Consider the following 26,167-nt stretch of genomic DNA (forward strand, 5'->3'; position numbering starts at 1 on the left):
GACTTCCTTTTTAAGCTATTTTCTGCTCAAGCCTGTTTGACTACATTTTCTCTTTCCAGAGTCTTTCTAATGATGGAAAGAAACGCAAATGTTAAGCTAGTCTTCCTTTAACTAGCGAAGGAAGGAAAGTGTAACTGCTTTACTTTCATAAATGTGATTTTGTTTGAACTTTTAAGATACTGGTGTGATTTCAGCATATATACATAAAGCCTAGATATCAAGGTTAAAGATAAGGTAGATGTCTAGGTAAGCCCAAATGAAACATTCTATGGACAATTTTGATAATGGGATGAAGAAAGTGGTTTTTTTTTTTTGGCTGGGCTTAAATGTTTTGTTTGCTGGTGGAACATTTTTGAAGTCTTTTCCCTCATCCTAGGAGTCTTTTGGAGAGAGGGCACCATTGTAATAGCTCCTGTATCTTTGACTAGTGGTAGAATAATATCGCATAAAGGAAATTGTTGCTGTGAGCACTGAAATGCTAGATTGGGGTCTGGGAGTGGCTGAAAGCATCATCTGGAGTTAGTGCTTCAAGAAACCTTTTGAGGTAGCACATGGCTCAGTGTTAGCTTGAGTGTAGAATCAATCCATCAACAGAATAATTACCCAATTCACAGCAGTCACATTTGAATTGTGTTTAATTTAGGGGAGCCTTCTATTTGCTCTTTCATCTACTCTAGCTCTTTCTAAATGTGTCTGTGCTTTATGCAGCTTCATAAGTCAGTCTGTGTCACTTTGAAGGCATCGTATTATTATTTCTGGGTAGGAAAGCCCTGCCTTTGTGCTCCCAATATGCCCTCTCACCTTGCTCTTCGTTATTCATTACAGCCAGGCAGAAACCACAGTCCCCCCAGCCCCTATCCCATCCTTTACATTTGGTGTGTGTTCTTCAAACTAAACATAAGTAAGTTAGGACTTTATTCAGGAGTTGGTGTGAAAGCAAAAAGTGTGGCAGAGCCACAGTGAGAGAGACATCAAAGTACAGGGCACCCAGATCCCCCTGATCCTTTGAGGTGAATTTTCTACCCAGCCAATTTGAGTTTTCTTTTCCAGTCAGGGCAGGTAGAAACCCAATTTAAATTCCCAGGGCTGTGACTCTAAGGTGTTCGAATTTTTTTCAGCTCTCTTTCCCCTTGATCTTCTCTCCCATCCATCCCACCCTATTCCTGGTTCAGAGTCTAATATTTCTACTTTGAATCTCAGGGCCCTCGATCTGAGTCGATTCTTAGAGGATGGTCTATAAACAGAAGGCTCTGCATGGATAGTCCCACAGTTAGTGAATCCACTAAGAATTCAGGGTCAGAGAAGCAGGCTAGGCTTAGAAGCTTGGCTACCCACTGGAATCACTGGAAGATGAAAAAAAAAAAACCGAATCCCACCCCATAGATTCTTACTTACTTAATTTCCAGTGGGGACCTAGACACCTGTGTAATTTTAGATGTATCCAAGTTGCTTCTACCGTTCAGCAAGGTTCAGACCTCTCCCTTTGAGCTAAAGTGGAACCTCTCTCCAGTTCCCACTTAAATTCCGAGTAAGCCTGGCTGGTTCCCAGTTGTTAGAACATTCCAGGACCCCAGGAGAGAGCAGCTCTCTGCTTGTGCTCTTAAAGCCATATGGGCGAAGCCCAGTGTGAGCTGAGGCTCTCCCCGTAACTTTCAGTCACTGGCCCCTAGTTTCCTTTTTACATCTAAGGTTATTATAAAGCAAGAATTTCAACTGTGGTTTGGCATCTCCCTCGGGTGCAGATGAGTCTCAAAAGGAATTACAAAATTTATTTAAGTTTCTACAGATAAATTTCCCCCTCTTAAGGACTGGTATGAACTCAAGCGCAGAAAAGAGGGTTATCACAGGTTCCCAAGGCTGAGGTGTTGACCTGTTGCAGTTTGTACCTTTGACAGATGTTGGATCCCCTTCCATGTTTTGGTGGCTCTGGGGTCTGGGACTTGCCTGCCGAATAGTGTCAGTCAGTCAGAGGGTTTATCCGCTCATTTGGCATCTTTGTTGCAGTTTTAAAAATGTTATTTTAGAAGTGGAGTGAGTATGTCTGTATATAGGCCTTGTGTTTAGAGAAGAAACAGAGAATGCAGCCGCTACAACCCTTACTGTGAGTAAACACTCGAACAACTTTGACCTGTTTGAACTCTTTAGCATTTCTTCCAGAAAATGGGGGCAGGCCAGCCAGAGCAGGTTTATATGTAGCAGGGCCCTGTTAGAATTACTGCCGAGCTGATTAACCAGGAGGATGGTTTGTCACTTCATTTGCAAGGCACAACCAAATTAATTTTAGAAGACGACCCCCAAGGAAGAAGGTATTGCTGGAATGGAAAGGTGAGATCAAGATAAGTGTCAGATTATTAGAATGGGAGAGACCTCTGGGCTTGTCAAATGGAGCCTATTCATTTTACAGATATGTGAACGAGGCCAATTTATTAGGGATTTCATCAACATTCATTAAGCACCTATCAGAATGTTACATACTGTGTCGGAGCTAGAAGGAGTAGATGATGTATTAGAGTTCTCCGGGGAAACAGAACCAATAGGACACACACACACACACACACACACACACACACACACACACACACACAGGAAGAGAGAAAGAGATTTATTGTAATAAATTGGCTTGCACAATTATGGAGGCTGACAAGTCCCAAGATCTGCAGTTGGCAAGCTGGAGACGCAGGAGATCTGATTGCGTAGCTCCATTCTGAGTTTGAATGCCTGATACCCAGGAGAGCCAGTAGTGTTAAGTTCCCCTCTGAAGGCTGGCAGGCCTGAGATTCAGGAAGAGAGGATGTTCCAGTTCAAGTCCAAAGGGAGGAAGAAGCCCACGTCCCAGCCTGAATGCTCAGGCAGGAGGAATTCCCTCCTACTCGTGGGAGGGTCTTCTCTTTTGTTTAATTCAGGCCTTCAACTGATTGGTTGAGATCCGCCCACATTGGGGAGGGCAATCTGCTTTACTCAGTCTATTAATTTAAACGTTAAACTCACTCAAAGGTATTCTCACAGAAACATGCAGAATAATATTTGACCAAATATCTGAGCACCCTGTGGCCCAGTCAAGTTGACACATAAAAGGAACCCTCACAAATGACTTTCCCCAAAACAAAGATGACCGAGATTTAGGTCTCAAATCCAAGCCTTGTCACCTTTGCCTAGAGTTTTTCTGCTTCATTATGCTGTTTTCTGATTCATCTGTAACAAGTGAATAATACAGAAAAAAAACATGAAAATTGATAAATTAGACTTCATCAGCAACCAAAACTTACTCTGATCAAGAGACATTACCAAGAAAGGGAATAGACACGCTACTGACTGGGAGGAGATATTTGCAAAATCTGTTTCTGACAAAGAACTGGCATCCAGGGTATATAAGAAACTCCTAGAAGTCAATATTATAAGATAACCTAATAAAAAAATGGCAATTTGCATGGAAACTTCACAAGTAAAGTAGGCATTCCATTAGCACACGATAAGATGGCTAACATTGTTAGTCATCAAATAAACCAAACTAAAATAATGAATGAACAATGTAATGTGTATATGAAGAATATACAGATACATGGTGAATTACAAAGGAATGGCAGATTCCCTGACATCTGGCTCTGGGCTAAAGGGTGGAGGGCAGTTGTTTGATACTCTGCACTGTTGTCACTGTACACACAAACCTGGAAATCCTGTCTCTTTGCTTGCACACTTTTGGCCACACAGTGTGCTGTGATGAACAAAAGCGTGCCTGTGAAAGCCATCTGGTGCTGACACATAGGTTTTAATTAGTTTGCAGTCTAGTGATACGGAAAGGTAGGCTTGTTTAACTTGTTTATAAGTTCAGTTGTAATCATGAATCTTCAAAAAATTCCTCTCCTCGAGAACAAATAAAATTCCATTAAAGGTGTTTTCGAGTCACATTACTTTCACATCAGATGATGGGAGGGTAGCTAATATTTGTTGACTGTTACATTGCATGTTTTCATTTATTCCTCATGACAGCCCTGTTGGGTAGGCACTGTCGTCATCCCCATTTTCCTGATGAGGAAATCGAGACCCAGCGTGATAAGGGAACTTGCCCAAGAACACAGAGGCGGTAAACGGCAAAGTCAGGATGGGACATCGGTCCACCTGGTTCTGGTTAAGCCACTGCTTCTACTGCTTTTCCTCGTATCATCCTCCGTCCATTCCTCTAGTCAGTCCCTAAGTCTCCGCTGACTCTGCCTCTAAGCTGAGAGGGTCTCAGCTCTTATAGGACAATCTCAGAGAGGTGACAGGTACTACATAAGAAAAAAGGAAAATAAGTCGTTTCCAAGAACAATAATGGCTATGAACACAGTGAAGCAGAGCCAATGGGAAGGAAGCAGCTTGAGGAAGTGGCCCTCAGCAGAGAGACTGGTCAGAGAGGGCCTCGCTCTACGGCAGGGGGAGGGCCGCTCAGACCACGACCTCAGCTCTGAGCGCTGCCGCGTCAGTCAGCAGCCCCATGCTGGACGCCGTGCATGTGTGTGTAAGCATGTATACAGCAGAGTTAACCTCAGCACTTCAGAATCATCCCCATTGTATGCCCTTCTGCAATACTTTTTTCTAAAATGCACTTGGATCTAAATGAAAAACAAAATTCAACAGTCAGTAACTGTCCGTGATTGCTATTGTTTACCCATCTCTAGGGCTGGGCCTGCCTCACTAGGGTTGTCACAACTCCTGGGGCACACTCCGGGCATTTATTCGGGGCTGCCAAGCAGAGGGATGCAGATGTCCAGATGGTAAGCCACGAGCAAGACTGTCGTGCCTGAGGTGCCAGCCGTACTCTGCTTGAGAAGCACTTGGAGCAGCAACGGGCTTCAGCGTGTGTCTGTTGACATCTCATATGTTGAGAGGACGAGATTTGGGCGGCTAGGTATGAGTTAGTTTTCCTTGGATTCAATGAAGTCTTGGCTGTTCTGTGACAAAGGCCAGGACTCTGACCTGGTCCAGTTTATTATGTATGTTCTGTGCTTTCCCTCCGACAAGGCAGAGAACGGATCTTGAGTTTGTTTTTCTTTATTCGGATATAAAATTTTTAAAGTTGTAACACTTTAGTTTGCCAGTCTGTTCTCTAGTGAAGGAGAGGAAGGCCGTTAAGAGCAATGTTAGTGTGCACCGGAGAGCCCATCAGGAGCTGGCAGATGCAACGAGGTTGCCTTATATAAATCACCTTCCATTGTTGAGGTGGGCATATGGCCAGTGACTGTCCTAATTATGGAATGGTTTTTTTTATAGCCCCATTATTTATAATCACTTTTGTATAGCAGCTGAAAGACTACAGTGAGATGGAATGAAAATGGTAGCCTGTGAAAGGGATAATCGCTCATGGAGTTACAGAGATTAGAAATCTATATCATCAGCCTCTGCAGTAAGAATTCTCCCTCCTAAATATTTTTAACCAGATATACTGCGGACGTCACACTCTCCAACACTGAGAGCTGTGGTCCATCCAGAGACATGAACCACCTTAAGAATTCTTAGGTCTGTGGTCTTGCAACATACTAAACTAGCCCGAGAATCTCCACATTCATATGATAGGTGCTCTACATACATTTTTAATAAGTGAACTCTATTTTGGGATATTTTACATGCAATTAAGTTACAGAGAGAGTCCAGAGAGTTCCTGAGTCTCCTCCACCTCGTTTTCCCTAATGCTCACATCTTGCATAAACATGGCTCATTTGTCGAAGGTAAGACGTTAGCATTGGTGCATTTCCATTAACTCCAGTCTTCACTCAGGTTTCACCCATTGTGTTTTGATTTTTTTTTTCTCTGGGGTCCTCTTGCTGTCCCTGGAGCCTGTGCAAGACACTCTGCTGTACTTAGTCATGTTTTGTCAGACTCTTCTCATCTATACTGGGTTCTTAAGTCTTTTCTTGCTTTTCCCTGACCTTGATCGTTTTGAAGAATATCAGTATATGGTTTTAGCAAAACGAAGATCCACTGTTTCTTGTTAGATAAACTCCTTGTCTGGAGTCACAAAGATGGGGAGGGGAGAGTGTAAAACTTTGGACTTGGAACCTCTGGGTTCTAGTCTTGCATCTGATCACTTCAGCACTGGGGGTCTCATTTTCTTCATCTGTTTTCAAGTGGGAATAACGCCACTTTTCTCACTGGGTTTGTAAGAACTGAATGAGGTAATGCTCAGGAAAGCAATTTATGATTAAAAAAAAGCATCATATTTGTGATCATCAAAGGGAAATCCCTATTTATAACGTGTGAGTTTTTCTATCCTGCATATTTGTATAAACTGGAGATTGACACCAGTAACAGATTTTGTTTTGGGAATAATCTGATAAATTTCTCTGAAGGCTATCCAGGTCTTTCAATAAGTGGAATTATTTTATTTCCTAAAGGACTTGGGGATGGGGTATTTTTAACCTGTTTTGTACTTTTGTAAAAAGCCCCATCAGTGCAGGTTAAGGGCTCACCTTCCTACTCCTTTTCTAAGGGAATGATTTACACACCCAGAGCTACCTGCACACATGGAGATGCACATACATGCACACCCCTGGCCGTCTTACAGAAATGTAGCATGTTTTTGAGAGAGACACAACCCTCTAAAATGGGGTGGCAAACTACAGCTTGTGGGTCAAATCCAGCCTATTGCCTGTTTTTGTAATAAAGTTTTATTTGAACACAGCCGGGCACTGTTATTTACATATTATCTAGGGCTGATTTCCTGATAAAAAAAGCAGAGCTGAGTCGTTAGAACACAGACCTTACAGCCTGCAAAACCTAAAATACTTATTACCTGACCCTACAGAATAAATTTGCCTGCATCTGCCCTAGAATCCTACTGATGCCTGAGATGTTTTTCTTTCTATTCTCACCTGTCTGTGACCCTATACTTCAGACTCTCTCCTTTGTTTCCAGCTTTGGAAAATATTTGAAAGGGGTGCCGGGCAAAGGTTGGACTCAAAAGGATGCTCTGCTTATGAGAAACGGTTTTTCAGGCCCATCAAATGATGTGGATATCGCTGGTGGTCTCTGCTCTCATAATCGAGTAGAAATTGGAGTGGCATGCTCTACTGTAACCCTTCTTGCATGTAATTTCCCAGGATAGAACCTGGAACTCTGGACCCAGCCGGCTCTTGTGTGAATGTATTAGAAAATAGACCATATTAGAAAATAGTTTGTGACTCAGATTATCCATTCCTGTCTGAGAATAAATTAGGGTGAGGCTGGGAGAGTAAGGTAACAGATGTGCCAGTGACCATGGATGTTCTAGGCCTCTGAATGCCAGTGGGGTCTCAGCTTGTATTTGCAAAAATGCATTTACAACATCCTGCATGTCAGCAGTGCCTGAGATCTGAGAGTACAGGTGCAGTTCCTGGGAAGGAAACCTTGCTTATACTACCCTGACCAAGTGTTTTCTGGAAGCCAGTGGCATTCGGATGTCCCTTTCTTGGTTTCTATACAGTAAGCCTTTAGAGGGTATTGGGACCGTCATGCAATGGGGTAGTTTAGATGGGATGTTTTCTAGTGGCATGGTGAGTGTAAGTAGCTGCCTTAGAAAAATGGTCATTTTAGCTCACTCGTTTTTCATTTTGAAAAATTTCAAATCCATACTCCTGTTGAAAAAAACAGCGTGATGTATATACCTCAATTGACCAGCTCGTAACATCTTGCCACGCCCTTCTGTCTCTCTCCATTTCCATGTATTTCCATTTCTTTCCCCAAATGACCTGGTGATTAGTCAATCCAGGAGTGCTGGTATATTCATCTGTAAAATGGGACTGGAAAGAGAATTAACCCCGCTGGGTTGGTGCAATGATCGTGGAGTCGTTTCTCAGCTCTCGGTGCTCGCGGATAGAAAGTGCTCAGTAAGTATTCGCTGTTGTCCCTCAAGTTCAGCAGATCGCCCACACAGACTTCTGTTAGGACCCAGTAGAGGGTCTTTTTAAGAATGTAGTATCTTCTTGAAGGATACAAACATATTTTCAGATTCCACTCAAGGTTTTGAGTGTGGAGACATCTGACTTTGAGCTTTTGGTGAGGCTGCACAGATTTTGCTGATAAAGACTGGACATAAGCTCCGATCAGCTGTATTACTTTGCCAGCAACAGAAAACTCTTTCTGCTTTCTGTCTGTGTATCTTTTATTTATTTATTTTTCTGAACAGATGTTATTCTACTACCGTAGTTTAACTGGAATAAAAGTAAAAAGCACAAATGGCCGGAAATAATGGAAAACTAGAGATGATGGAATTTAAACCTTGCTTTTCTTTCTGTGTTTAATTCAAGTTTCTAATTCAAGTTTCTTCTCACTGTGGGATGAAATTTGTTATAAAAAGATTCACCGGGAGGAAAAGAACAGAGAAAGCAGGCAGGAAATAATAATGAAGTGGATGTCCTGAAGTGCTAGCAAAATGTTTTGTGCTTGTCCGTGTGGAGAGTTAAATGTAAATAGTAGTTTCTAGAGCCTCATCAGCATACATAAATCTGTCCTGCGGCCTCTATGTCACACCACAGACTCAGCACACGCTTTTCTTCTTCTTTTCTTTTTCCTTTTTAAGTTCTGAGACGTGTCTGAGAAAACAACTGTATTTGTACCACTAGGAGTGGATTCAGTCTCTGCATGTCTGGTGAGATACCGCCCGCCTGGAGTCATTTGTGTGTGCCTGTTATTATAAAGTGTTATTATTAGCCCAGTAGTGGAGTGGCAGTACTTGAGGTTTGCTGGGGATGGGAAACATGTGTGAGAAACAGAGAAATAGGCTCGTTCTCGGAGCCTAGCTCCCCACATTTTGATAGGGGGCTTTGCTGTGGCTTAGCCCAGTGGTGAGCAAACTTCAGCATGTGTTAGAATCACCTGGATGACCTGTTACACCAGAGATGGCTGAACTTGACCCTCGGAGTTTCTAACGCAGTTTAATCTTGGGTGGAGCCCAAGAATTTGAATTTCAGTAAGTTTCTGGATAATGCTGCTTAGACTAATCTTGGAGGTAATGAATACCCTCTGCTTTCAAGAATTATGTAAGAATTGTTTGCCTGGAGGTGCAGGGACACATCTGCCTCCTGTTTTTGTAAATAAAGTTTTATTGGAAAACAACATTGTTTATGTATAACCCGTAGCTGCTTTTGTACTATAAAGTTAGAGTTGAGTAGTTGGACAGAGGCCAGATGTACCCCCAAAGCTGGACAACGTGTATATAGTCTGGCCTGAGGCCCTTTACAGAAAAATTTTGATGAGCCCTGATCTTCACCCGTGTTTGCATGTTGTTTGGGAGAAGGGTCCTTGGAAGGGATCCTGCAAGGAAGTGACACATAGAGTGTTCCCAATTCTTGTGCTTTTAGAAGCAAGAGGTTTTGTTTGTCTTTTTATTTTTTTCATGAAAATACATGTGGTAATGGAATTCATTCATTATTTGTCAACAGACCTTTCTCTAAGTTTTCTCATTGTAACCAGCAGTGTCTCAAAATGACAAGGAACATAGACCACCCATGTTACCTCTCTAGTACAGTGTTGGCATCTATTTGAATTATTGGTGGAAGATGAAAAAAAAAGTCACATGATTAAAGGGGGAAAATCTTTCTTATTTTGACACTGTAATTGTTGGATGCGAGATACTATACTTCACTCAGACATTAGTAAAAACTGGTATAATCGTTCTGGAAAGCAGTTTGCTAATATGTATCAAGGGTCTTAAATGTTTACACTCGTTACTGTAGAAACTCCTTTTCTAGGAAATTTCAGCCAAAATTCATGTTCAAGATTTTTCACTATAGCATTGTTTATAGTAGCTTTTTTTTTCCTTTAAAAGGAAAGACATCTAAATGTCTACTACATGAAACTGATAATATGATGATGAATCCACACAGCTACTTTGGAGCCATTTAAAATCTAGCTGGACAAAGGGAAGATGACGTAGTCTTTTTGGAGGGAATTTGCATCAAGAGCCTTAACCATTTTTAGCCTTCTGTCCCAATATTTCTACTTCAAATATCACAAGAAAGTAATCAGAAATACAGATAGATTTGATACAAGGAGGATAATTGCAGTAGAAACAATCTATATGCTTAGTAATTGGTCAAGTAGATTGTGATGGAAGGATGAGGTAAAATACTGTGTTGCTTTAAACTGTATTTTTGAGCACTAATAGTATGTTGGAAATGCTTACAAACTGTGTGTTAATTACTTGGATATAAATCCACATACAGGGCATGACCCTATGCATCTCCTGTCTCATACGTACCCCCATGGAATGCTCTGTTCTACGCAAACCTGTTCATGGCCAGTTAAGCCCAGACACTGGAGTCATTTTTTTCCTCCTTCCTTGCATTTGGTAACTCTCTCACATCAGCAAACCCTGTCAGTTCCAGCTTTAAATTACATCTCCCCTTTGTCCCCATTTTGTCAGTCCAGGCCACTTGACGTCTTGTTTGACCAGCTCTGTTAGCTTCACCCTGTCACCCACTTCTACTCTTGACCCACTGCACAGCTGAAAGAACCACCTCAACTTTAGACCAGGCTTTCCCAGCACCCTGACCGACATCCCTTTGGTAGAGTCCTACTGAGCTTGGAATAAAATGCAAACTCCTTATCATGGCCTTCAAGGCATAAAATGATCTGGCTCCAGCTTCTCTTTTTAATCTCAGTCTATGTTACATCTTCTCTGAGCCTCATACTCTTCTTCTAACACACCAAGTTCTTTTTCACTTCTGAAACCTTTTGCACATGCGCTTCCCTCTGCCTAGAATGCTCTTCCCGCCACACTTTGCAGCACTCACCCGCTTCTCATCTTCCTTCAGGTCTCAACAATTACCTTTGCCTGGAGGCCAGCCCTGTCCATCTTTCTAAAAGATGCATGTCAGTCCCTGCTGAGGAACACTTGTTGTTACTAGGTTTTATCTTCAGGGCCTACAGAGCGTCTGTCTGTAGATAATAAATATTTGTGGACTGAGTGAATGAATTTCCTCAAATGTCTCAGTCTCTTAGAAGTGCATATGTATCATACGTATATATATATATGCAGACTGGGGCAGACAGTATCAAATGTTACTGATGATACAAATGAAGATACAGGTGATTTTTCAAACTTTCTTATTGTACTTCTGTGTGTTTTCTCAAAACTTGTAGTTAATCTATCTTAATATCCTTTTGATTGTGGGGTAGAATATAAATAACATACAGTTTTTTCTTTAACGTGAACAGTTCCGTGACATTAAGTACATTCACATTGTTGTGCAGCCATCACCACCATCCATCTCCAGGACTTTTTCATCTCTCCCGGCTGAAAGTCTGTCGCCACTAAGTACTAACTGTTCAATAATTTGTAGGATTTTTACAGTAAGATAAATGTCAGGAAAAAACGTATTAGAAAGAAACCAGTAGCAAACATCTTTTTTAGACAAAGCTCACTTAAATGTATTTCAGATTATAAATTTGAAACCATAAAACTAGGTAATTTGTATTTCAATTTATAATGTCATGTCAAAAAAAATCTATCCTTTATAAATCCAAACTGCGGAAATGACAAAGGTTTTTAATTTTGCTGTATTACCTCACCATTTGTGTTGCCTTAATAAATATGTCTTTCCTGCAATTATAATCATTCTTTGAAGAAATTGTATGTATGCTGAAGCAGAATTCCTGGAAGTATGATTAGTTTCATATCCCGATGCAAGTTTTCCCCAGTACTGAAAATTAAAATCTATTAAAGTCAGAATTATAATTGAAATGAAAGAATGTTCTTTGACCTTCTAGAGGAGGATATTCTGGAGCTTATATGGCAGAGAAAGCTTTGTGTTTTTGACTTCTTGGTCAGAAATGGATAGATTAAGAAGACTCAATGTATTCTCTCTGAAGATTTAGTTTCTTGACTATGAAGATAATGTCCACTGACTAGCATTCTCCCTGAGGATCTATGTTCCAGGAGACAGAGATCAGACCAAGCAGAATCCCTTATGATCCTTCACTTTGGAAATGGCGCCTGTGGTTGAGGTGGCAGAAAGCTAGGTAGCTTATCCTAGGTGCTAGTATACCTAGCATGTATGAGGAAAAGTTGGAGTAGCTACACAGCTCAATTATGTTAGGGGATCATATCATGTTTAAATAATAATAAGCAAAATTTGCAACATAAATAATTGATAAAGGAATAATATTCAGAATATACAAAGAACACCTTATCAAGAATAACAGGACAATCTGTTAGGAAAAACACAAAGAATATTAACAGGCAAGTTACAGGAGAGGAAACATAAAAGACAAAACAAAACAAAACAGAAGACTGAATGAGGAATTTCACTAGTACAGTAATCCTCCCTTATCTGTGTGGGATATGTGACAAACCCCCAGTGGATGCCTGGAAGTGTGGATAGTATGAAAGCCCCCCTCCCCCCCCACATATACATGCACACACACACACACATATATATATGCTATGTTTTTTCCTAGACATGCATATCTATGATAAAATTTAATTTATAAATTAGGTATAGTAATAGATTAACAATAACTGATAATAAAATAGGACAGCTATAATAATATACTTTAATAAAAGTTATCTGTGTCTCTCTCAAAATATCTTATTGTCCTGGGTGTACAATTGTACACACCCCTCTGCTCATGATGATCTATGATGATAATATGCCTACATGATGAGATGAAATGAGGTGAGTGACATAGGCATTGTGATGTAGCATTAGGCTGCTACTGACTTTTTGAGGAAATGTCACAAGGAGGATTATCTGCTTCCAGATCTTGGGTAATTGATATCATGAAGAAGCAGGGGCTACTATAATCAGTAATTATACGTTATTATAGCACCAAGATATCATTTTATCTTTATTAGATTAGGAAGATATTTTAAAGATGGACTGTTATTTAGGAGGTCTGCTTACCAAGATGGCTCTTGGCTGGAGTCTCGGAATTTGGGATTCAGGAGGGTTCCTTCCACTCCCAGATTACCAAGAGTGGCTCACTGCTATAACTGTTGACGCAAAAGATACAGTTTATTTGTCCTTTCTGAGAGTCTGGAGTTCGGTTTGACACCAGGCAGAGGCTACCTACGTGACCATCTCCTCATAAAGCTCTGGGCCCTGAGTGTCTAGTGAGGGTCCCTAGTGAGCAATAGTTCACACATGTCACAGATCCTTGCACTGGGAATTATCATGTCACTCTGCATGGAAAGGATCCTTGGAAGCCTGCACCCCATTTCCTTTGCACTTTTTTGCCCAATTAGCCTTTAACATTAGGTGATTTTGCTTTATTCTCTTTTGCTATAATAAATCTAGCCATGAGCACCATTGTATACTGAGTCCTGTGAATCTCCTAGTGAACAACCAAAGCCAAAAGGGGTCTGAGAGACCCCTGATAAAATAATAGCAAATGTGGGTCTGAGTATGTGGGAACAGGACCTCCAAAACTCATGGCATAAACCATCAATTTTGGAGAATTTAGCAATATGTAAGTAACTTAAAGATGCCTATGTCCACTTCTAGGTTTAGAGGAAAAGACAATTCACACATTTGTTTTTTTTTTAAAAAGCATGACAACAGCATTAATTGAAGCATTGTCGTATTGTCAGCAACACTGGAAATAGACTAGTTTTCTAAGAAGGTGAAATAAATTTTAGTATATTTTTTAAATGGACTATTATACATTTAAAACAATTAAAAAATTATATCAGTTGACATGGTTAAATTTCTATAAACTACTGTGAGCGAAAAAAGCAGACACACATTGTTGTAAATTTAAAAGATACAGAATCCCAGATGTATGGACATGAACATATAAAATAATGGCAAATCCAGGACAGAGTTTAAGCCCATTTTTACTCATTTAAATGATAAAATTGTCTTAAAATGAGTTCTGAACCCTTTTCTTGGAAAAAGTTCCACATCTTCCTGACCTATGTTCTCTTTTCCATTTGCAAAATAAATCTCGCATTTCAAAGAAAATGAAGAGGCTATGACAAACTCTCTCGTTAGCAATGTATTATTTCATTGGCTCACTGCCCTTGACAATTGGGCAACGATTTATAGACATGCCCCCTGAATAATTGGCAATTAATTGGAGATTAGATGCCCAAAAGTACAGTATTCTTAATGTAATGTGACGGTTGAGGCTTTCCGCTTACAAATGTCATGGACCACAGAGTAAATGTTAACAGGAAGCATAGTTAACCCTGCCCTTTTGCACATCACAGTAGAGAGGAGTGTTACTTCGATGGTCATAAACTTTACCTAGCTTGGCTAGTTTTACCTTAAAGCTCAAGTGTAAACCCAGAGCATCTCTTGTCTTAAGAATGCCTTCCGTTTCCACATGCCCCTGGTCTACCCTAATAGTTGTTGCTTCATGTGCGCCATAAGGGAGTGTGAACCTGTATTCTACGTGGGATAAAGAGAGACTGCATTCTGAATCTTCACTGGCATTTTGCTTTTGACTCAAGCAGTACATATGGATCCCATTAACATCTTTACTACTCATGGTTCAAATGATGGCTGTCAGTGTCTTTTTAAAGTCTAGAATTGTGGTCTCTTCAGGGCACAATAAGCCCTAAGGTCTAGGCAATGGCGATATTGATGGTAAATATTTGTTATCCTTGTGGTCAAATTCCAGAGTCCCCTATACCTAGAGGTTGAGTTGGCAGGTGTGACTATCAGATATCAGTGATTGGCAAGTTGGTTTCATTTTCTGGAGTTCAACTCCAGCACAGTGCCCACAATATATTATATATGTACTAAATGTTAGCCAGTTTATGTATGTTCAGACAATTCTAGTACAAGTAGACTTTTATTCCCTTTCAGAAACTCTAGAAACATCCCTTAATCCAAATTTCCCTATGCCTGTATTTTGCTTCTGGCTGTTTCTAAGTGAATAGGGACGGTTTTATCTTTATGTGCACTTTTTAAGAAGCATGATAGTCCATCTTTGGACTGATCTTAGCTCTTTCCCCACCCGCCACAGCAGTTGTCCACTCTGCATTATAATGAAAATTTCTGTCTTTCATTGAGTGCTTTCTCTTTGCCCAGCACTGTCGGAATCTCACTTAATCCCACAGTAATCTTGGGACAGAGTTACTGTTGTATCGGTGCTCTATTTTCACAGATGAAAGAAGTGAAGTTGAGAGATTGAGCAATGTGCTTGGGTTCATCACCTAATAAGCTGTGGAGCCAGGATTCAAACCCAAGCCTGTCTGCTTAACTCTTAAGTTGTACTGTTTTTCTTTTAGTTCATCTCTCAGGAGAAATTGAGAACTAAGCATGTAGAATAGTGCCTACCACATAGTCATTCAATAATTATGTATATTTTAAACTTTGGCATCAACTTTATTGTGGGACAATTTACGTACTATAAAATGTTCCCATTTATATATATGGTACCGTAAGTTTTGATAAGTGTATAAGCCTGTGTCATCCCTACCACAATCATTATCTACTATATTGGCATCTCCCCCAAAAAAGTTCTCTTGTGTGCCCCCTTTTTAAAAACTTTTTATTTGAAATCACTGTGGATTCTCAGGAAGTTGTAAGAAAATAGCACAGAGGACCTGTGTACCCCTTTACCAATTCCCCCAGTGGCAACATCTCAGATAACCAAAGCACAATTGCAGGAAAGCGACACAATGCTCTCCATAGATTGGATCTCTTATGCTCCTTTGCACGCAGTCTCTACCTACCCCCACCCTGGGTCGCCCCTGAACTGCTTTCTGTCACTATAGTTCAGCATGTCCTACAACTTCATATATAAATGGACTCATACAGTATGTTCCCTTTTGTGTCTGGCTTCTTTTGCTCAGCAGTATGTGTTGGCGATTAATCAGGTTACTCTGTGTCCGTTGTTTGTTACTTATAACTGTTGTGTTGCATCCAGTTGTTTGAATGCGATACAGTTTGCTTATCCAAACACCTTCTGATAGACATTTGGGTTGTCGCCAATTTGGGGCTGTAATATGATGAATAAAATTCCTATGAAGATTCACCTACAAGTGTGTGTGTGTGGACTTGTTTTCATTTCTTTTGCATAAGTAAGAGTGAAATTGCTGGGTCATTTGGTTAGTGAAAGTTTAACTGTATTAAGATACTGCCAGATTGTTTTCCCAAAAGGATGGGCTGCTTAACACACTCAATAGCAGCATACTCGTTGCTTTACAGTCTTACTACCACTTGATATTGTCCTTCTTTTTCCTTTTTGCCATTTCAGCATGTATGCAGTAGGATGGCACTGTGGTTTTAATTTGTCTTTCTCTGATAACTAATGATACCATATATCTTTTCATGTGCTTAGTGTCAAATCAAAAATCTTATTTTGTAAACTGTTAAAACCTTGGGTCCATTTTGAGGGGAAGTAAGTGGGGTGAGTGGGTGTCTTCTTCATTCAAATTCTGATGAATAATCGAGTATTTATTGAAATATCGAAGACTGACTCAAATATATGTATTTGCCTTTTGCCTGCTTGAAACCTTAGGTATATACTATGACTCAAATAAAATAGTTCAAATTGGGTTTTGTTAGTATGTTCTAAAATGATCAACTAATTGTGGCAGGGAGTCTTGATTTTAATTTAATGTTAAAATAATGATCAGCAGTTTCCTGCCCTAGGATTTACTCTTTTTGACTATGGGGAAATGATCATCTGAAGTCTTAAACTTTGTGGCTCATGTGGATACTGTATCGCTGTATTGTTTTCTCTAAGGCTAGAAATGCTGTTACCTAATTTTTTTCTTGTCTAAAAATGGACAATTTCAGCCTTGTTATTTTTAGCTGCCAATGAAGCATCTTTCCCCACTGAGAATAAAGGTGAGCTAGGTTGATCTGTAAGCCTTCTGTTGATCCTGTAGAATATAGTTTGCATGTATAATTTTAGAAGAAAATTGGCTACCTTCTCCCTTCTGTGACACATTTTTGTAACATTATAATACTTTTTTAGCTTTTGTTTGTTCTCTTAAGTGTAGAGAAATAACTGCATAGCTCCATCCAGCTAACTATTGCTTAAACGACAATAATAAAAAAGCAATGGCTCTCTAGGGTTTGCAAATCAACACAGGAGAGTAAGATGTATACTCTGTGTCTACCTGTTTACACAAGGAAGAGTGGCATCTCCTCCTGTATTTTCCGAACTTAAGTTCTTCCTCGTAAATGAAACTGTTCAGACTTCCTGATGGTTCCATTGCGATGTGGTCTCTCCTTTTCTATATTCCTTTTTTACATAACAGGGTCAGGCAATATGCACTATTCCACATGTTTTATGTCAATATTAACACATGAGGATCTAGTTTTCCGAAGAGTAGTTATTTTATGCGTGTACTGTGCTTTACTTAGTTGATCCCTGGTGGATGTTTCTAGGTTTTTTTGGTTTTATTTTTATTTATTTGCTGTTATAAAAATGCTACAGTAAACAGTACTGGAGATTTTCGCCGACTTTTGCAAGTTTATCCGTAGGCACATTTCCACCAATAGGATCCCTGGTCCAAGAACATTTTATAATGTGTCAGCTATTGCCAGATTGTCCTCTCTGAGGTTTCAGCCATTTATTCTCCCTCTAATAGTGTCTGCAAGTGTCTGCAGTGCATATGTCAAATGTAATAGTCTAGTTTAAGTTCTTTGTTATTTCAGCCTTCTAGTATTATGTGAAATAGGACCCTGAAATTAGTGCTGTTTCAATGCTGTTTCATCTTTATTACATACTTGCTTGCTTTTTCCCCTGCAGAGGAAAACCTAAAGTAAGTCCTCCTAATGACCAAGGGTGGCTGACTGGAATGGTTTCCTGTGGCTTTTCTGCACTCAGCTCTCAAACTGCTCAGTCTCTGGGAAGCCCTATTGTTGATGTGTTCTGTCTGTTTTATGTATTTCCTGCAGGAGGAAAGCTGAACAAGGACCTGCGACATTTCCTCAATCAGCGGTTCCAGAAAGGGTCTCCTGATCATGAGCTCCAGCAGACCATAAGAGATAACCTTTACCGCCATGCTGTGCCTTGTAAGTAGCCAGTTTGGGGCGTCTTAGGGCTGGGCGGGTGTGTGAAAATCTGGTGGGAGAAAGAAGCACGCAGTAGCTGGTTCTGGAGCACTTGGTGGCTGGCTCGCTTGTTCACTCGCTCACTTAGTGACTCTGTGAGTCCAGGGGATCCTAAATGACAGTGGGACCTACAGAGCAGTGCAGAGTGAGTCACTGGGGTTTTTGAGCCCAGCTCTGCCATTTACTGGCTTAGGTAAATGCCAGGTACATTCACTGTCTTTGGGAGGCTCAGTTTTCACATCAGTGAAGAGGACATCTCAGTCACACTGACTAGAGAACTGTTAGGAGGAGTAAGTGGGGTGAGGCGCACGCATGCCTTTTGCAAAGTACAGGCGTGGCAAAGCCTCCGTAAATGCTAACCATTGTTGTTTGTGATGGGTGGGCCAGGCCAGGGGCCCTCAAGTTGACCTCTGTGGAGATCACTGGGTCCCCAATGGCCCCTCAATGGATGGACTGCCTCAGTGGATTCTCTCTTCTTCCCCGACTTTGTAAGATTTGTAAATCCAGATTCCATGTAAAATTCTGTTTGAAGGAAATGTTTTCCACAGATAAGAAAAACCTAAAGCTCAAAACCCATGAGACCAGACTAAATCTGAGAAAGCAAGAAATAGGACATAAGGGCCATGAAAGCAGGGGTTTTGTATTAAGGGATGGCAGGGAGGGATGGAGGAAGGAAGGAAGGAAGGAAAGATGTCCGTCCATGGGGTAGCTAACTTGGCAGCTCAGTTGTAGTGAATTATTACTACCAAACTAGATTCCTACACAGCTAATTAGGAGGTAGGAATCCTAGGAAGATACACGACTACTCAATTTCATTCAAAATAAGGAGAAAGAATGATTCTGTCTTTATTACTTGGAAGTTTTATTTTCTTCTATTATGCAGTCCTTCAAAATTTGACATTGTTTTTAGAAACAGCATTTTTAAACTAGCAAACAAAGGAGGAATAATGTGAAGTTGAAGGTACCCTGCTTACTGCTGTGATTTGTTTGCTATAAATGGTTTTCTTTAAAAAATAATATTTTGCAAGTGGTGTGCTGGAGTGCTAATGTTACCTGATATTACTGCGAAAAAATAGAACTAATCTAAGGCATGCCATAGATCTTCAAGGACATAGGCCTTAAGTCCAGGATAGTTTCTAGAATAGTCCTCTGCCGTCCATTTTACCAGGGCTCCAAAAGAAAAAGGTAACTTAGGCCAGTGCCACAAGGTTGCCTCGTTCTGTTGCATGGAGAGCTGCATTTGACAGAGGTGGTGTTCTCATGATGTATTCGTGTGGATTTCTGGCTCTTAGTTCTATTAGCTTTTCAGCATTGAAATTGACCACTATAATTCTAATAATATCCTACATAATGCTTTGCCTTTGGAATAATAATTAGGAATACTCATTAATTGATACTCACTGAATATTAATATTAGAAACAATAATTTCTAATGTTAATCACAGGGGCAAGAAGTAGGGATTATTATTTCATTTTTATAGACCAAGAAAGCAGTACATTGAAGTCAGTCAGTAAAAGTGAGGCAAAAGATGGCCAGGGCTTGAGGTCTTCTGAGTCCACCACTGCCCTGCCTCTGACACACTGTCCTGTTTTACTCTTAGAATAACCCTTGCGGGTTGGGATGTTTAATACCCCTTGTACAGAGGAGGAAACAGAACCACTGGGAGACCAAGTGTCAGGTCCATGTCTCTGGGGCTCCTAGGCCATCCAGGCCTGTCTCTGTAGCTGCACCATCGTTGCCTCTAAAGTTTTAGTACAGAAGGTTGAACGCCGTTTTGCAGAATTCAGTAATTGCAGAATCATGATTGTTCTCTGTGTAATTTTTCCCCTACTTAGATTCCAATTTAAGAAATGGGGAATGAAGCAAATGAGCACACCATTTCTTGATGCATCTGTGGTGTTACTATGGTTACATTTTGGCATGCTTTCCCATTTATTTTTTTTCCCACTGATTTATTGGACCTGACTGTGAGCTAAATGGCTTGATTTGTAGCTTACCACTATGTAGGAACTGGGGCAAAAATGACCTCAGCCTGTTAAAACCATTGGAAAATCGTGTTTCATCCCTACATGTATAAAGCCCCTGGTATCGATGTTTCATTTCTATGAAACTAGCAAATCAGAGATTTGGAATGTGGAAGTGGTCTTTCCATTGAAAGAGAAAGCAAGTAACATTTCATTTTATGTTTCCTTCATGAAAAAGGAAGGAAATTCAGAAGAGGTCTGATTCTGAGTCTGGCACACCGTGTGTGCCTTTGAACATGAGTAGACCAGAGGTGATGTGGGATTCTCTTAAACGCCTCTCCATAACTCCAGCTACATTTGTGTTTATTTTGATTCTTTGGCCCAGGTGGCTAGTAAAGCAGAACATTCCACCAACCTGTTGGGCTAATGGGTTAGGAAGCCTTTCAGTTGGAGAATGCAGCCTCCTGATACGTTGTCACTGTGCCACAGGGAAACAAGCTCATGTAATCTGCATTTTCCAGAACTTCCTGCTGCTGATATTTTAGTGACTTCAGTATTTTGAGAAGGGATGACCTCATGAGCAGGTGCTTGCAAGCTGGGTAGATTTCTTTTCCTATGCATTTTAGGAGGTTCACTTGCCATTAGAGATTAATTAGTAAAGCCCCTTGGTCCCCAAGTTCTTTTCAGTGGTGTCAGAGGGCAGGAGAGCCGTGTGTGCACCGTGATGAATGGTACCATTTAGGATTCTGTTCTATCTCATTTCCTTGGCACAGGCAGGGCAGGTAATAGCATCCCTCTTTTACAGAGAAGAAAACGAAGCAACAAATAAAACTTCCTCAAAATCTTACCCCTTCTAAAATGCCACATTACTCACTTCGCATCTAGTGCTATTTTCATTTTTTTATTTTTAACAGCTTATTGAGATATAATTCACATACCATACAATTCACCCATTTAAGTGTCCATCTGGTGCTATTTTTGCTACAGTCATTATTATTCTCCATTCCCCTTTTCTTTGGCCTTTATTCAAAAACTTCTATTATTGCTACAGCATGCAAAAGGTCATCGTACTTGAAACGTAACTATATTTGCCATTGAAAAATCACCCCCACTCCCCCTACCCCTCCAAAAAGAAGTATGACAGAAAAGAGGACTTAGTGCAGAATGAGTCAGAAGCCCTGATGTGGAGTGTGAGGGTTGTCGTGTAGCTGTGTGTCGACGCTCATTTACTCTACAGTAAAATGGACATAGAAATACCTGCCTTACACGCCATCTCCATGTACTGACAGCACCCCTAAGAGATGGGTTTCTTGAGGAAATAGAGCTCAGAGAGATTCGTAGCTTGCTTAGGGTCACACAGTTAGTGTGCAGCACAATTGGGGTTAAACAAGTTCTCTCTAACTCCTGCACCGGGTGTAATTAATAGTTGTGTGACTAGAGCAGTATAACAGGGACTACAGGGAGTGAAAGAAGAAAGGGAAAAGAAATGTTTCTCATTGCTGAATTTTATAGTTTTAGCTGTTTAAAATCATGGGGTCCTATGTCTTAGAGTGGGGGGCTGTGGAAGGCACCATACCTTAAAAATAAGTATATTCTGTCTGATTTGCAAGTAACTCACTGGTGTGTGCAATAGAATTTTAATAATTGCTTAATGATTATTCAGCTTTTAAAAAGTCATTATAGGATTCTCTGGCACTGTCTCCGTTTATCTTATATTTCATTAGATCTCTTCTTAGTGTATCTATGGAAAACCACCTTTAAATCCACAGATTTGAAATGCATGTAAATGCCATCGGGGTTGCTCACTTCTCTCGTTCCTCAGAAACTTCTGGATGATATTCCTGTCTCCCACCCCTCAAGTTCTGTTTCCATTGCCAGCCCCCTCCCCTTAGTGCTTCAATCATACAAACTGCATCCTTTCCCCAAATGCATACCTGGTATCTTCTTATACATGGGGGTATGCTCTTTCCTCCTATTTCTCTACCTCTCCATCTGACCAGTTCATACCTTATTTTAAGCTTTAATCTACATGCCACTTCCTCCCCAGAGGCCTCCAGGGATTGGGCCTATCACCCCTTACCTGCTCCTGAAGTCCCCCTGCTGGGACCCCCTTCAAGCACAGATGATGGCTGCTAGAACCTGCCGCAGACCTGTCTATCCTGTTAGCATCTCATTCTCCTGAGGTCGGGAAGTGTAACTACCTTAGTGATCATCACATGCATAGCTTGGTGCCCAGACCATAAGACCCATACTGTTGAATGAATGAACAAATGAAGAAATGGATAAAGACGCTTTTTGCTTGTTTGTTTTAGTTTTTTCTTGGTTCCTCAGCATTTGCGAGAAACAGCCTAGCAGCTTTTGCCAGAAAGCTTTCAGAAGAAAAGGCAGCTCAGAGGCTTGAGCTCTGAGATGGCTGATAAGGACTCTGCTGATGACTTGGCTTGTCATCTAAGCCCAGAGGGAGGAAAATCAAGGCTTCCGTGCTGTGAGCTCGGAGCCGGGGTGCCCATTCACGGCTCCTCCTAATTACAGCCTAGATATCGCTGTCCCTCCTGCATTGATAGCCTTCCTGCTTTATGACTTCTTGTCCTAGCTGATGTGACAACATCTGAGATCTGAGATTCTTGCTTTGGAATGGCTGCTTTTCCCGGGAAGATAAATGCCTTACCTGACAGGGCTTGTCATTTACTATACTGCTGCTGTCAAAACGAGCTACAACTCATCCAGTTGTACTGGTTCTCTGGAATGCTGCACGCCACCCCTCCCTTTGCTTCCCCCTTCTCTGGGCTCAGTGCTAAGGAACTCATCTTTCTCTTCAAGCAGAGGTCATCTGAAAGAGGATAAATGAGTTTTGTTCTGTAGTTTAACACTTTGTTGATTAAGATTCTCAGGGATACTGAGACCGTTGTAATCTGCCTAAGAGGCCTTGACCATTGACTGAAACCAGTGTGAAAAGGGATTAAACGTGCGTGATCTATAAGACCATTTAAATGTCTTTTTAAGTTGAAGTATCATTGATATACAATCTTTATTAGTTTCAAGTATACAACACAGTGACTCAACAGTTAACAGTGTTATTAAATCCTCACCCACATGAGTGCAGTTACTAGCTGCCCACATAGGAAGATGTTGCAGAATCTTTGGCTATATTCTCAGTGCTGTACTACTGCCCCTGTGACCAACCTACATTATGATTCAGAATGTCTGTGCCCCTTTATTCCCCTCACCTTCCCTACTCACTGACCCCGACCCCGCCTCCATGGTAAGACCATTTAAATTTGATGTGGGAAACATAGGTGATCCTGATCTTTATTTGTAGAGGTACCATATATGAACAGGCATGCAGTTGGCATTGCTTATTATTTTGAATGTGACTATGATGCCAGGGACATAAATTACCTTTGGGGTAACTTGAACCTATTAGTTTCTCTTAAGCACCGCTCTTTCCAGCACTTTTTGCCTATAATCAACCCATTCTGCATTTAGAGCTGTTGATAGGAACTAGACCAATTTGTCAACCACAGACAAGGATAAAATTACTGGGTGATGGAAAATAGCTTCTCTCCTGGACTGTGCATCTCTGTGTTCAGGTTTTGATTGACACATGTGGAATGCTTTAGGTTGTAATTTATGAACTAGACTTTTCCAGAAGCATCCCCAGGACTAATCAGAGTCACTGGTGACTTTCTCACTGTGCCTATTGCCCTTGTCCTCTAACCAAAGTAAGTGCTCCCTGGAATTAAAGGATTGCTTTAGCCTTTACAAGCCTAGCCTAGTGCAGAACTGTGACTAGTAACCATAATAATAGCTCTCCAGTTTTTGGACTCCTACTGTGTGCTAGAAATCCAGCCATGATGCATGTACATATGTCATCTCTAACTTATATATATGTCATCTCAAACTCTGGCTTCATGGAGAACACCCAGACTGTTAGGGATCTGAAACCAAACCCACTGGACTCTTCAACCCTGCCTCTCTCCTATTCGGTTGCAAATGTTTGTTGTGTACAACACAATCAGCATTAGTTCTCGTTACTGCCCCAGCAGCTCTCAAGCCTTTCTCTCCCCTTGCCCATTACTCATCAACACTGTTTTCCCATGTGCCCCTGGCTGGTCTGTGGTCTGGGGACTCCTACCCACTGAGCCACCCCCTTACTGCCCATACCTGACCTGTCCTTCCTTCTCCATCACTACCTACACATTCTACATCGGCTTCCTGTGTGGTTGTCCTCAAAGATGTCAAGAGTTAGAACTAAGAATGTCCATATTGTGATAGAGGGTTCTTAACAGATGACTTTAAATATGATGCTGCTGTGAACACCTTACCTAATGGAATCTTCTGTCATCAAAGCAAATTCATGGGTAGGGATGAATTCTGACACTTTTGATTTGATTTTATACTTTTTCTAATGCTCAACACAGTGTTATACACGTAGAAAACACTAAATACAAAATTGTCTGTACCAAGGGGATTTTCGCCTTGGTTGCTGTGTCATTTCTCATGCTCAGTTTCCTATTCCACCACATAAAAGCTGCTACACAATTTGTGTTTCACAAAGTAACACAATAGTCTAGGCAAGGAGTTTTGTGCCAAAAAAAAAAAATAATAATGGGATTAGAAAACACGTATTTCTTGTTTAGATGCAATCTGGAGTTAGAGTCTAGATTCACATAAATATAAGCAAACTTCATCCACATGCAGGTCTGGTGGAGCACTGAAATGTCATGAAGGAAGCTGGAAGGTTCTTTTGTTATTCTGGTAACATCTACTTGATAAATGCCAGGAGCACACCTCAGGTTTCTGACAACCCAAAATGAGGCATCAATCCTCATTTCTACCATGCCCCCTAGGGAACACTGAAGCCCCTAAAGTGGAGTCTGTTCTTCTCTTTGCCAAGGGAGAAGAGCACTGTCTCATCAGTGAGTTCGTGGGGAGGACTCGGCCATTCATGTGTGTGAGGAGGGTTCCTCTCCTCTTTGGTGGTAGAACATTTGGGGTGATGGGCAAGTGTGGTAGACTGGAGAGGCTGGCCAGCTCCACCCCTTAACCTGTTGTTGACCTGGGCAGGTAACTCAGGCTCTCTGGGACTGTTTTCTCATTACCTTTATCAATGTTTTAAGTACCTCCGCCCCCAGCAGTGAGCATGACACTTGACAGTCGCCCTGTGGAAAGGTCCTCTTCTTAGGGCAGCCTTCCTTCTTTCATAACCTTACCCGTATCTTTCTAACTTGGCTTCTCAAGCGCAGCAATCTCCTTTCTCTTTTCAACTTCTCATTAGGCTTTAGACTTCTATATGACTCTCTTTTTTAATGCTTTCTATCCTTCATGTGATTCTTTTTTGGGGGGAAGAACGTACGTTTAAAAGAAGTGATTTTCCAATACTTGTTAAGTAACAACTCTAGATGCTAGGCGAGAACGTAGTGAAGATTAATAATTGGATAATTTAGCCAATAATAGGCATGCTCAAAACAGCAAATTCTCTGCATACTCTCAGCACCAGCTAATTCCTCAATGTTCTTTTTCTCTGTATGTCTTACTATATGTTGTTAACCCTAATTGCCATTGTATATTTGCTGAGTGGATGGAGCCATATTGGAGAAAAAAAGTAAAGAAAAACTACAAATTTAAAAGCTCATAATAGTGGATTTGATTTATGTGTGTCTGTTTACAGACTCATATAAACATGACTTGGCTAGTCCTCTTTATTCTAAGCTTCTCACAGGTGTTGAAAAAGGATAAGGCACAGGAGTTGAGATTTAAGTTTAAGTAGAGCTGATTCAGTTTATCATTTTATAAAAACGTGTTAGACCAGCTTTGCTGCTTAGTAAGAACACTTATTAATTCAGTGCTTCCTAAATGTACAAGCACTGTGCTAAGTGATTTATATGTTTGTCTTTTTTAACTTTATGTATCGTGAGAGGCATAATGAGTGTGGTAACTGAGGTGTGGAGAGTTCAGGTAAGTGCCTCGTTCAAGGATACACGCACAGCCCAATAGTGGTGGAATCCAGATTCAAACCCAGTTCCAACTGCCTCCAAGAGTCCAAGTTCTTGGTTTATTTCTCTGGATGCAGTCTCCTTAAACACCATTAAAAAAATTAATGTATTGAATTTAATAGTCTTCTCTTAGTAACATATGGATTAATCCTTAGCTGGGTTTAGGATACTAATATTTCTACTTGGCAGCCATGTTAATTTATTTAATTGCTTTATAATTTTAGCTGACATTTT

At 40.8% G+C, this 26,167-nt stretch overlaps 1 protein-coding gene across 29 annotated transcripts in view; it reads left to right on the forward strand.

Moving 5' to 3' along the window:
• Positions 1–26,167, forward strand: part of MAGI1 (membrane associated guanylate kinase, WW and PDZ domain containing 1) — a 569,375-nt gene that overhangs the window by 319,034 nt on the left and 224,174 nt on the right. For all 29 annotated transcript variants that reach the window (XM_057507786.1, XM_057507776.1, XM_036878361.2 and 26 more), the window contains exon 2: positions 17,817–17,933. In XM_057507786.1, coding sequence (XP_057363769.1) covers positions 17,817–17,933 — 117 coding nt within the window. The remainder of the gene's footprint in view (positions 1–17,816; positions 17,934–26,167) is intronic.

The sequence above is a fragment of the Manis pentadactyla genome, chromosome 1 (genome assembly GCF_030020395.1).
Source record: "Manis pentadactyla isolate mManPen7 chromosome 1, mManPen7.hap1, whole genome shotgun sequence".
Classification (NCBI taxonomy): Eukaryota; Metazoa; Chordata; class Mammalia; order Pholidota; family Manidae; genus Manis; species Manis pentadactyla.